Source organism: Phalacrocorax aristotelis, chromosome 4, assembly GCF_949628215.1.
Source record: "Phalacrocorax aristotelis chromosome 4, bGulAri2.1, whole genome shotgun sequence".
NCBI classification, from domain to species: Eukaryota; Metazoa; Chordata; class Aves; order Suliformes; family Phalacrocoracidae; genus Phalacrocorax; species Phalacrocorax aristotelis.
The window spans coordinates 54,811,931-54,825,449 of record NC_134279.1 but is presented as its reverse complement, the minus strand read 5'-3'; the positions used below and the strand labels follow the sequence as shown (position 1 = coordinate 54,825,449).

The 13,519-nt window shown below is 37.4% G+C and overlaps 2 protein-coding genes across 8 annotated transcripts in view; one reads left to right on the top strand and one right to left on the bottom strand.

Moving 5' to 3' along the window:
• Positions 1–13,519, top strand: part of DCUN1D4 (defective in cullin neddylation 1 domain containing 4) — a 201,164-nt gene that overhangs the window by 40,178 nt on the left and 147,467 nt on the right. The window lies entirely within an intron of this gene.
• Positions 1–13,519, bottom strand: part of FRYL (FRY like transcription coactivator) — a 172,822-nt gene that overhangs the window by 139,470 nt on the left and 19,833 nt on the right. For 2 of the 5 annotated variants that reach the window (XM_075091494.1, XM_075091495.1), the window contains exon 3: positions 2,444–2,819. The exons of the other annotated variants lie outside the window; for them this stretch is intronic. In XM_075091494.1, the coding sequence (XP_074947595.1) occupies positions 2,444–2,624 (181 nt within the window). In that variant the 5' untranslated portion in view covers positions 2,625–2,819. The remainder of the gene's footprint in view (positions 1–2,443; positions 2,820–13,519) is intronic. 5 annotated transcript variants of the gene reach the window in all.

Sequence of the window (13,519 nt, the reverse complement as noted above, 5' to 3'; positions counted from 1 at the left end):
AGGTCTTGTTTTCAGCTATAAAACCAAGTATATACCAATTGAATCAATATTTGGAAAGGTGATACTAATAAATGTTTTAATCCTAAAGAAAAAAAGAATCTCATCACTTAAATTCCAAATATTTAGGTCAGATATATGCAAACCCAAGTAAGTGGTATTATCAAAATAATACTTTTGTGCTTCGGATGACAGGAATAGTTTTTTTGTTTGGCTGGTTTGTTTAAAGACCTTCTAAAATACTTTTATACTTTAAAATGGTTGGCAGACTCTGTATTTCACCTAAATTAATAAAAAAATGTTGCCTAAACAGCAGCAGTATGGAATAGAAAAGAAAAAGAAAAACCCACCCGCTTTTAAATTCAAACATATCTACAGGACAAACAAACTTAGCTTTAAAAACCTATCAAGTTCCCAAACAGCTTCATTACATTAAATTCAGTGGTGCATTAACACCGCATCTGCTGACATTAAGCAAGTAAACATACTTTTTTTTCTTTTTTTTTAATCATTCTATTGTTTTATTACCTGTTTTGTCGACACCTGCCTCCTACAGCATACCCAACTGGTAAACACAGTAGTTGTCTGCTCTATTCCAGCAGAGCAGTTCATTCCATTACCAATGATACAAAAATAGAAATAAGCAGATAATTTAAAGAGGATTCAGCTACTATCTGCTATTGTAAAAGCACGATCCCAAAACAGACTATAAGTCTGCATTTCGCAAATGCTGACATCACACTATTAAGTGATATTAGTCAGGCACTGCTGATTTCCACAAAATCACTCCTAATAATCACCATTTAGTAAATATTTAATGAGCAAGAAAAGATAATTCATCTTCAACGGCAGGACCAGTGCATTTTATGTTTATTATCCTTGTTTGATTGAACTATCGACAAAACATTGAAGAAGGTTAGCTGAAGGCATCCCTTTTGATTACAAACTTCAGCCTATAGCATTTTCTTTTAACCTGGCACAACACCAATTCTGTTTGTTCTGAAATGATAACATTTGAAATAAAATATTATTTAAAAGTGAGAGCTATAAAGAAACCATAATACAGCATAAAAGCAGAGTTGATGAGATGTGCCTATGGAGATACTTAAGCTGTGCACATCACAATGATATCCAGCTATAAACTTCAGGGCTCTATGGCATTCAAAGTTAAATGAGGACATGAACCTGGCTAAAAAAGCATCACCCATGACACCATGAGCTTCTGATCAGAGTTTTCAAGCGTGGAGGCAATAACAGTCTTAACAGACCTTATTCTGTAAGAAATCTTCAGTAGTACACACCATTACAGCATGAACTTGTTCTAATTTGTTAACACACAGGAACAATTGTTCAATAAAACAGACTGTCCCTGCTTTCCCCAGCTGCCAACATTACTCAACCTGACACATTTAAAAAAAAAAAAAAAAGTTGTTTATATTACAATGAGAAAGGCTAAGAAAAGTCTTTCCAAGGAAACCTGTTTCTACCACCACCACCACAAACAAAGTTCCACAGTTAAGACTGTAAGTTTACCACCCAGTCTGATGGCAGTCACCATCTCCTGTCTGTGCAGTTAGACACGTAAGGGAAAAAATTTCAAGGCCACACTAATTCCTGAAAATAGCCACCACACAGCAAAGGCTAAAAACCGCGCATCTGATAGGCATCAGGATCCAAGACCATAAAGACTCACGACATTACTATTTTTGCTGAAGTCAAAAAGAAAAAAAAAGTAAAACTCAATTTTCCATTGCCCACCCAGCTGAACTCTCCGAAAAAGGAACATTAACTCATTCTACTTTTTATTAGCACGATATACTAACATTAGACACTAACAGTAAAAAAAAAAAGGAAAAAAATCTTCATACAAGCAAGCTTATCCATGTTCGTAAGTTAAAAATTCTTTATACGATGTCCATATATTTACTTGACTAATTTAATTTACATATTATGTTTATTTTAAAAATCTGCAATCTTCAAAACACTAAAAGAGGAAAACATAAGCATTTTTCATATTAAAAAACTCTTAAAAGGAAAGCCGTTGAAAGCTCAGGGGATTTGAAAAACAGGGAGAGAAAAGGACACACAAAACTTGAACCCTGCACTGCAGTCAGAGGTCTGTCTAGGCAACTCTTAGTACCCAAGCATAGCTACATTACAACTTAAAAACTTAAATAGAGATACTTAGCCCAAAAAGGGAAAAGAAAATCACACAGGCATGCAGAGACAAGGAGCACATTGGAAATCCTGTAAAATTGCTTTCCAATAGGTCACTAACATGACAATGTCCATGACAAAATAATTCTAAAATTAAATATACCATTATCACAGCAACTCTGATAAAAAGTCATTTTATAATCAAATTTATCAATTTAGCAAAATAATAATGATCTGAAGGAAAAGCTTAGTAATCATTTTTTACCACGTCGATGGCATGGATACATACTGCTGTAATCAGGCTGTATAACATGTGTCTCCTCATCTTCATCTATTGTCTGTCCTAATGAAAACAGTCTGACACGTCTCATCTTCAGGAGCCTTGGGGAGCTTTCGCGGGCAGTACTCCCAACATCCGGAACTACATCGCCAGAAGCAACAGTGGGAACAATTTTTTTCAGGAATTCCATTTTTACATGCCCTCTGTGTTCTCAGCATTTACTAAATTCAGCAGTTTAGCTACGTGTTATGGAGCGTGGCTCCCACATCAACTTCCTTGAGCACCGAGGTAGACTTCTAGTGATGTCACATTGAACCTGGGTGGTACCAGCACGTCAGCTGCCAGCTGCTCCAATGCAGATTTTAAAGACGTCTAACTGTACGGACTGATAAGAAAACCAAACAACAAGAAGTCCATATATTAACCAAAGCACGCTAAACTCTGCATTCGTAGAGGACACCGTATTTAGCACCGCAACAAATTTAAGCCGTAATAAAATATATGGTATATTTTCAAGTTTCTGACAGAGTTCAATAGCTCTTAATTTTCACAAAGTGCACAGAGAGTGTTCATCTGCATTTGAAAGATAACACTTATCATTCAGAAAGTCTATGCACCAGCTTTATAAACAAAATGTCTAACAGCACCACATTTAAAACCATTTGCATTCTCATGTGGTTTTAACTACTAGCTACAAAGACACTAACATTTATTAAATATTAAGGTCTGTTTTGCAGAGACTCTGATGCTATATTTACCACTTAAATACTCAAACCACCTTCCAGAAAACACCACGTACAGAAATAACCTGTCTTGTTTTGCCCAAACTTCTACTTTATCCCAAAGGCTACTTCTCCATCCATGTCTGGTTTAGCTGAGTTTGTTGTTTTCATCTGGGGGGAAGTTTAAATGTTGTTCTATATTTAAGTTAAAGAAGCCATTGTGGAAGATTCCTTGCATTTGGAGCAGAAAGCTCGGGAGGGGCGGAAGATACATTAGCATAAAAGACTGTTCCTTAAGACTTCCTACATTTAGGAATACCTATCACTGTATGATTGAAAGTATTCTTTTACTTACTAGACTTGGAGTGGAAATCCACAGACATGCTACTAGCTAATATTCCCACCTCATTTGCCACCAAAAATTTTACACATCACTCAGAGAAAAGCCACTAATTCTCACTCAGAATGCCTGAGTGGCAGCATACATGCTGCTGTTATTTTTATGAAGGCAGCTCAGTGTCCAAGATATTTCTGAATGCATTCAACACAGTTATCAAACCTAAGTGTGAAGTACACCACACTATTATACATTCCTTAAAGAAGGTACTTAAACCGAAATTCACTACTGTGTCTAGCTCTTCTTAAAAGAAAAAAAATTATAATCTGTGAAAGGTAAACTGTTTCAGGTATCTGAGTTCCAGTAGTTCAGTGCTCACCTGGATTAAGCTGTCAGTCCTTTACTGACCAACCCTCTGTTACACTTCTTAAGTGCTGAATCTAGTTAAGAATGCCACAACTTGAAAAATTTGGTACAAATTCATTAAAAGTTGCCACCTATTTTCAAGTTCTATGTAGACTGAAAATATGTGGTATCTTTTGTATTCAAATCTGCATTAAAATCCCCAAATATTCAAGTCTGTATTTCACTTGTAAATGAATACAAAATTCGGGCCTTAAAGACACTTTGTTATAATATTTCCTGCAGTGAAATATTTGTGACATCAAGCAAAAAAAAGTTATTTAACTTACAGTATTTTTTCTACTGATACAAAAATGCTATACAGAATATATTTTTCAGAACAGCATTTAATGTTTTTTCAGAACAAATAAGATACCACAAAGATAATTTGCAATTATCAGAGTTCATAAGCCATTAAAAACCTCAAGCAATCATTTATTCATAATAGCATTTATTTTTCTGTAGCATTTCTTTTTTTTGCCCTTGAAAGCTTGCCACAAACCTACTTCATTTTCTAGCTTTTGGGAACAAAAGAGAAATTCAGACACTTCTGTGAGACTGAGAATGCTTCCAGCCATCCACCTGCCGCAGTGCAGTTTGCAAAGTAGGGGGTAATCAGATATTTCAAGTTGTACCCAACTTAAACGCCCTCTGAAAGGTTCAAACTAGATACTAAAGTGCTCTTAACCGTGCTATGTAGGTTTTATTATGCATGTGGACACAGGGTGGAGACAACAGATGAAGTGCAAGTACCTAGTGCATCACTTCAGTTAAATGCATAGTGTGACTTGCTATAAAACATGCAGCTTACAAGAATTAGCCATGAATAAAGAAAATTAAGGGTTGAAACTATGCTTTTTTTAAACAAGAAAACACAACAGCCTTTCAAGTAGCAGGGTTTACAAACAAGGAATAAAAACCACCCACCATACACATGATCATATTTCAAGATTAAACTTGATTAAATAATAAAGCTTATATAACACAGATGTATCCCAAAGCTTTTTGGTTGATTTTTCCTTCAGGATGGCTTTTGTTTGATTTGACTCTTTTTCAGGAGTTTTTTTCATGAAGTCTTCTACAGAAGATAGTTGGGGATATATATGCTTATGTATTTTTAATATATTTTTATTTATAGATGTATATGTATTTGGATGGATGGTTGTTAACTCCAAGACATTCTATGAAAGCAGCACTTCGTAAGTGATGAGGCTAAGATAGAAAGCTTACATTTCTGCCTGTGTCATTTCACACACACTCCTCTCACACTTGCTCTTACCATCTTTCTTAAACAATACAATGTACAACTGTGGGTTTTACAGAGTCAGAGCAAGCTTTACAGATAATCTGTCAGGAAAATATATGAGAAGTCTTACAGTTGTTAAAATAAAATTCATCTTTAAACAAAAGAAACCAAAACAGGCTACAAAAAAAAACCCCTTATTTGATAAATTTTAACACTTTCTTATTCTGGAGCCTTTAAATAAAAAAAGAATGGGAGACTCAAGCTTATGCAGAATTATTGTTCGTACTACAGTAAGTCCTTTGATGTCTTTCCATGTGTATTCCAGTTCTGTTACACTTAAAGGATGACTCCGTTTTTCTGCTGAAGTGGCTGCTGAGATCATTCAGGCTTCCCCTGTCGCAATCCCACAGCTAGTGATATGAACAGCAAGAAGGTAATGTCCAAGCTCCACATCCCTCACTAAGAGGAATCCACATCAGCAGGCCTTCACATCAGAAGGTAATGTGAACAGATCATGAAACATGCAGAAATACTACACAGAGACCCAGTGAGTGATCAGAGGGTTACAGCACTTCTCAGAGCACTGTCCATTCCGATTAGACCTCTCAGGACACAAACAGCAAAGCTGTCTGGCACAAGTGCATGGGAAGAGCAGCTACACAGGAATTCTGTTGAAGCAGGTGAACCTGCTGATGCAGGAACATCCTACCAATGAGAAATGCTAAAAAAACAGAACAAGATCAGTGACAGAAAGATCCATGTGAGGAACAACTACTTGCAAGTCCCTTGAGTTCACATGTTACTGCTAATTCTAAAAATTAGACAATAGTAAGAGGCAACTATGAAACAGACAACGTACTGAGAAGTACGGTTTTAGAAGAGAGCCTAGGTGCCCTATAGCCTACCACAAACATGCATTATTTGATTGGTCTCTTCAGGAACAAGCATGCATTACAAACTTTCAGTTTTGTAACACAGAATGTCTTTAAACAACCATCTCACCTTCCTAGAGCAAATCCACCCCAGTCCTATCCACTGTTGCAAAGAGGACATAAGACTTCCCTTATACCTAACATGTAAGCTGGCAAGACAGGTTCTAGAGTTTTTGGAGGCTGGAAGGAAGAGCGGTGCCCTTTGGCCTCAATAGGGTTACTGTGCCGATAAGGGAATGAAAAGGTTCTGAAATGAGACCCCGCGCCCCCCACCTCCTTCTCCTCCACAGGCTTCTGTGCTGCCGCACCATGAGCCACGCCAAGCCAAGGTGGTAACGCCAGCCTCCAAAGTGGACTGATTTTAACCTGGATTTGTTTGCCAGTGCCGCACAGCCTGCCCTGCCCCACAGAGATGGGGAACTGCGCGCGGCTTCACAGGCTCCTCCAACACTGGCAGAAGTCAACAGTTCAGGGCAGCTTTGTTGGCATAATGGTAACATGTTTTCCAATACTCTTAGCTGTAATTGTGCTGACAAAATGGTCAAATGGAACAACCACACGGGTAGAGAAGGCAGCTGAAGCTGTTCCTGTGCCAGCAAGGTGGAAGCATGCACTGCAAACCTTCTGTCACTGAAATATCATCTCTCCGTTGGTAGCACTGCTACGGTGTGGCACACAGAACCCTTCCTTTCTCCCAGCTTCTCAGCAACATGACCACATTAGTGGGGCAAAAGAACACACAAAACCAAAAGCAAAACTACCCCTCCTGCTGGGACACAGTACTGGAGGGTCTGCCAAACCAATTTTGACAGCAAAGACCCACCAGAATAGAAAGGGTGCGAGTACTGCCTTTTGAAAAAGTGAGTGGTCCAGGTTATGCAAATTGGTAGTTACCTCAGAGTTACCTCTCTTCAAGAAATGTTAATACTCCCTGAGCTCAAGGGTTTTAACTATGCATCCTGGAGCCCATATTGGACACACCACTGTGCATCAGGTAAACATCATTACTATTTTCTCCAACTTGTTAATTTAAACCTGACATCACTGTTTTAAGTGGGAGTGAATCTGCTAAGGAAATAGAGCAACTACAGTAGCACCCAAGTATTTAGCAGGGGGGAGTACAGGAAGTTTTTCCTTCTTGAATCTCAGAACAGAAGCCCAATTTGTAAGAAATTCTCTTATCCCAATGAAAACAATCCGTGCTTCCCCCCAGAAAAGTGAATATCAGAGATACATAACCGAAAGCAGTAGAGTTAGAAGTTGAACCTGCAGTCTAGCCTGTAAGTATAAATTAACACACCTGCATTAAACTCCTGAGAGGTACCAGGTACTGGACCACTACATTATACTTGTTAGCTAATTTCACACAAAAGACTGTGGGGGTAGGGAAGACAAACCCCACTTCTTCCTCTGTATATGCTGCACCTTTTTTTAAATGACAAGCCTTTTTGCTTTAGAACTAAAACTTAACATTCACATGCTTTTTTTTCCTTTAAATACAGAAACTGAACAGCCAACATAACCTCAAAAAAATGTATGCACAGGGAGAAAACAGCTTATTTGTCATATTGTGGAGTCATCTCACCTTTTGGCAGTTTGGATTAACCACTTGTAAGAACATGACATATTTAAAGGAATTAACTTTGCATGTCAGAAAGTTTCAAAACATTAAAAGATATTTAAGGTAAGAGGCTATCCTTCATATAATTTAAAATTATACTTTACCTATTAATTCCCAAGCTACTTAGCATTAACAGTGTCCTTGGTCCAGATCAATTAATGTAATTTCACAGCAAAATAGCCTAAGCACCAGTATAAGCAGGGACAAATAAACTATATCAGTGTAAACTTGTTGTAGCTATTATTTTACATTAAAAATACATTAAACCTAAGCCATTTATTCTTTCTGTAGTTTGGCTTTATTGCTGGTTTTTTAATGAAAATATGCAAATAGTTTCAGTTGTCCCCATGCTTTTCTGTACAAAAGTCTCACTTTCTGTTTCCTGAGAAATGAAAGTAACAAAGTAACTGTCAACTTTATCAAAAACTTCAATTTCCTTTCAGTCACTTAAACTGTATTTGCTCAGTATGGGGGGGTTGGGTTTTTCAGCAAGTTGTAGGGCTTTTTCTTTGGAAGGTTGGGGATTTCTGGAGTGTTTGGGTTTGGTTTGGGGTTGTTGGTTTTTTTTTTTTGAGAGCTTGGCTTTAATTATTTAGGAGTGCATTAGGAGTGAAATACAAGTAGAAATAAAATACTGGCAAAATATATCAAACCAGAAGCTGAACATAAAACACAACCATTAGGTTCAAGTGACTGAATGCAATATTATCCCGTTTAATAAAAAAGCCCCGAAATTTTTACTGTTTATGTATTAGGTAATAACTGTTCTTATCTTGAAGTCGCATGCAAGAATACAATGCTTTCCTGAACTCATTAGGAGTTCCTGAGAAGATCAAGGTATTGTCTTATTCTGCAGCTTCTACAATCCTCAGTCAGGATAAGGATCTGGGCTTCCCGTAGCTAACCTCTTGCTTGTTCCAAGTACTGACGTGACACACAAGATCTTCCAAACCTATGAACTTCTTCCACCAGTAGATTTTCTTCAAATAAGAATTTGTATTTCAAAGCAAATCCCAGATTTGCAATCCGTACTCTGAATGATACTCATTCCCATGCAAGTAGGAACACCAAGCGACAACATCATTACACAATCCCAGAACAACTGAAAGGGCCACACCTTTTCCCTTATAAAAGGATCAGAGTGAATGACGACAAGCATGATGTTGATATTTCTATGCAAAGGACATTAAAAAACCCAACACTTAAAGGTTCTGTGGAACAGCTACCATTAAGTCAGACCAACAATGGCAACACCGCTATGAAACTGTATCTCTAAGGAACTGAGAGCTGAAAAACCTTTACCGAAAGCTTTTTAAGTGCTTAACAGAAACACAAGGAACAGAGGTGCCAACTGCTAATGTAGGTTTGTCTGTAGAAAAGCCAGAACATAAACAATAAGTGATAACCAGAGACCAAGCACACACACACATCTCCAGAATTACTTAAGAACGAAAGTGGTTAAACATACGTTTCTTAAATATTTTGACTATTTGGTTGATGACTATTTTCACAGCCATTGTCACTGTTTCTGTCAGAATTTTCTGTAGTGCTACATGAAAGTACACATCCGTAGAAGAACTTCCTCATGTTTGAATGGCTAACTTTTAAAATCATGCCCAAAGCATAGAAGTTAAACAGCCAGGGAAAAAACCCATAGTGTATTGTTCAAAATAACCTCCATTCCAATCCCAAAAGTACAAACAGCACCAGTTTATCTTACTTCCCTTACCAAGCCTGACCTAATCTTAGTTCAGTATTTAAAACTTTATACAAGGAATATATGTTTAAAGTTTTACTGACCTGGGGAAACCATCATTATTGATTTTTCATAGTGATTCTTCTCCATAGTTTCTATTATTTAATAAAAAGCAGGCTTACTGAGTTCACAGCACACAGGACAGGTGCAGTTTCCAATACCAATGAAAATCCTCTGGACATCTACATTAAATATTGGGTCTCTCTTGGTTTACATAGCATTCATCCACTCTAATCTATTTTAGTTCTTTCCCTGCAAAACAGACAGAGTTTTTGCAACATGGTCACAGGAAGTTTACCTACACCGCAAAACAGAAAGTAGAAATTAATATTCAACCTAGTAAAAAAACCCTGAGTGGGTAAATTCACAAGTCCATTCGTGTGGACTGACAGACTCAAGTCTCTGCTAGTTTAGGCGTACATCCTCTGTGCTCCATTATACAGACCATGCTACTGAAACTCTGAAACACTATATATAACGTTGTAGCGAAATGTATTTGTACCACAAGATTTGTTAGCTGAGGAGCAATGTATTTTTAAATCCCATATAACATATAGTCCTCCTGTATAAAATTTCATAGTGTGATCTCTCCCTTGTAAGAAAACCACAGTGCCAAAGAAGGACGTACAACTACAGATCAAGAGTCATTGGTTAGTATTAAAATTAGTCATAGAAGAAATAAGAACTTGGCTTTCTTAAGTTACATCTTTGTTCAGCAAAAAGGGTAGCTAAATCAAATTGCTGAACACAAATTATTTCTCACACAGAGATGCCATATGTGGGTCTTCAGAAGGTTACTCTCAGCTAGAGGATATAGGTAGTTAAACCTACAGTATTTTTGTAATAGAATATCAACAGAAAAAAGTTAAATATCACGTATACTTGCCCACAGATACATTGGGACAATAACTTTAAAACTTCTCCCATCTCTTCTATCTCAAAGACAGAAATAATAATCTCTAAAGCATTAGAAGATTTATCTAGTGGAAATATATATGCTTACATTTTAAAATAGTAGTAGTTTTCCTCTTAAAATCCTAAATGAAAGACTTGCCTCAATGTAAAGCAACAGCACTCCAATTCTTCCACAAAATATAGATGTCTTTGCCCCTTCTTTTTACTTAATAACTTGAATGCATTTCCACTTGATAACCTGGACATAACCAGAAAGAATAAATGCTGCTGCCAGAACTATTTCTTTTAAATAGAAAATGGTCCAAATCTATCAGCTCTTACAATAAATGTTATTGTACTAGGTACTCTGGGCTGAAGTCTTCATTCTATGGCTTACAGAAAGATTGGCACCTGTATTAAAGGAAAACAAATACACTCCTGCTCAGATCAAGATGCCTTCCTTACTGTAATGTAATGGGAAGTGCAATGTTTATATTAAATTCAAGGCAGTGGAAAAGTAAGATACTTAAGGAACTTACTTATCAGACAGGATATGATCTGAGTATGATTTACCGTAGTAATAAATCAGACAAAGACCAGCTATGAATTTAGAGCAAATCTTTTATGTAAATTTTGTAAACCCTGAAAGATAATAAAGGTTTTTCCATATGCAAAGAGCCTGTTTATCGATATTCTGTCTATCGAACAAGTTTATTTTTAATTAACATTCAATTGTCTCCTGCCTTAAAATGGGGGGAATAAACCAACTACCATGAAAATCAGTAACCACCAGACCATCAGATGCAGCCGAGGATGCTCCCGGTGGAGCTCCAAGTGGGCCTATAGGAACTCCAGTATTGCACCTTTAGTACATAAACTTTTGTAAAATGTCATTACGCTTAATGGAAAGCAGAGCTGTATTTCAATGTCATAGATGTCCTATATAGCAGAACTAAAGTATTTTAAGTTACTATATTCATTTCTAAAATGAAAAAAGAAAAAAAGGCAGGCAATTTGCACTTTTATACTTTCTAGAAAGGAAACAATAAGTGTAATTTAGGTTTGCTTGGCAAGGTTTTGGTTTCAGGGCTTTGAGCACAGGAGAGGAAATACTAGCTTTCTGCATAAGATGTTGGATGAAAGCTCATTTGCTCCTCCTATTTGAAAAGTTACAATATACTTGAGATGAAACAGAAGTCTAAGTTAGGTACTAAATTAAGGTCCAAAAATGTTTGTTTTGGAGAAAAAAGGAAAATAAGTTTAAAACGCAGCAATTTTGGAACATTAGCAAATAAGAAAACCGTTGCTAAATGCACTTCTAGAATAAATAATTCTAGTACATCAAAGCCAATAAGTAAACAACTGTGGGAAAATGGAGAAACCTATGCTGGTTTCAGCTGGGACAGAGTTCCCCCCGCCCCCAGTACCTGGTATAGTGCTGTGCTTTGGATTCAGTATGAGAATAATGTTGATAATACACTGATGTTTTAGTTGTTACTGAGCAGCGCTTGTATTAAGTGAAGGAATTTTCAGCTTCTCATACTGCCCCACCAGTGAACGGGCTGGAGGTGCACCATAAGCTGGGAGAGGACACAGCTGGGACAGCTGACCCCAACTGGCCAAAGGGACATTCCATACCATATGACATCATACTCAGCATATAAAGCTGGGGGTAGTTGGCCGAGGGGGTGTGTGGACCACTGCTTGGGAACTGGGCATCAGTTGGTAGGTGGTGAACAACTGCATTGTGCATTGCTTATTTTGTATATTTTATTATTATTTTCCCTTCCTTTTCTGTCCTATTAAACTGTCTTTATCTCAACCCAAAAATTTAAACTAATTGGGGTTTTTTGGGGTGTGTGTTTTGTTTTGTTTTTTTTTACACACACCCCGCCATCTCACTGTGGGGGGTGGGAAAGAATGAGCAAACAGCTGCATGGTGTTCAGCTGCCCGCTGGGTTAAACCACAACAGCCCTTTTTGGCACCAAAAATGGGGCATGAAGGGTTTGAGATGGTGACAGATCTGACCAGGGCATGTTAAAGCCAATTTGTGATAAGCATTCATTATGTTAGTTTAATAGCAGTTGGTCACAATGTTGATTCATTTGCTCTCAGAGGAGTTGTGCTTGTTCTCAAAGTTGTGTTATGTGACACCTTCTTGCTATACACACTCCCTATGGTGCAGCTTATCACCTCTGGGAGCCACATTAAAGTTACGGCTTTGCTGTACTGTGTAACTCAGCCTTATGGTATGATAAAGTTACTGGTCGTGAGCACTGCCATCATCCCCATACTTTGGGAGCCATCTCTCGGAAACTATTAATAATTACACTTTTTACCTCTTTTTGTGGAGAACCAGTCTACGTGGGGAGGCTGGGGGGGACACACTCAACAAATTGTTGAGCCACCCATGAGAAAGTTTCCATTTTTATCCTATACGGAACATTTATGCACTTATGCACACCCATGAAGTTTTGCTTGCTAAATGTAGTTGTATTATCACAGTAAAGCTTATGAAATTGCAGAGAGGTAAACAAGACCACCATATATTGAAAAAAAAAAAAACAAACCCACAACAAACAATTCACGGCACACTAACTGTGCCTCTTCAGAAGCTGGGTGAATAGACCTTCCTTAAAAGACAGCAATCAAGGCAAAAGTACTGCCCCTTCACATAGGCTCCACTGCTCAGACATTCTGACAGTAACCTGGGCAAAACAAAAAAAGCTCAAAGGGCTCCTTAATATATTAGTTCTTCCCAAGTACCACCAATTAAGATGGATCTATAGAAGAGACATTCTGAATGATAACTTGAAAAATACAGACAAAATAATGATAGTGTACATTTAACTAATATTTCATCAGATTAAAAAGGATTATCCTAATTTCTAACAACAGAAGCAGCATATGCAAGATTAGCATGTATTGTGAAAGGATTTAAGAAAAAAATTCCTTACTTGGATTTGGAAGACAGTTGCTGTATTACACCTATCTGAAGGTGAGATTCAGCCTGTGCCTACCAGAAGCAACAAGAAAAAACCTGCCTTTGACGAGCAGAAAGAGGCAACCAATGAAATTTAAGGATGCAGCTGAACATGATCACCCAGGAAGGTAAGGATTCCTTTTTTAAAGAAAAATTGACCCTCCAGTCATCTGATTAGAATAGAAAGACTT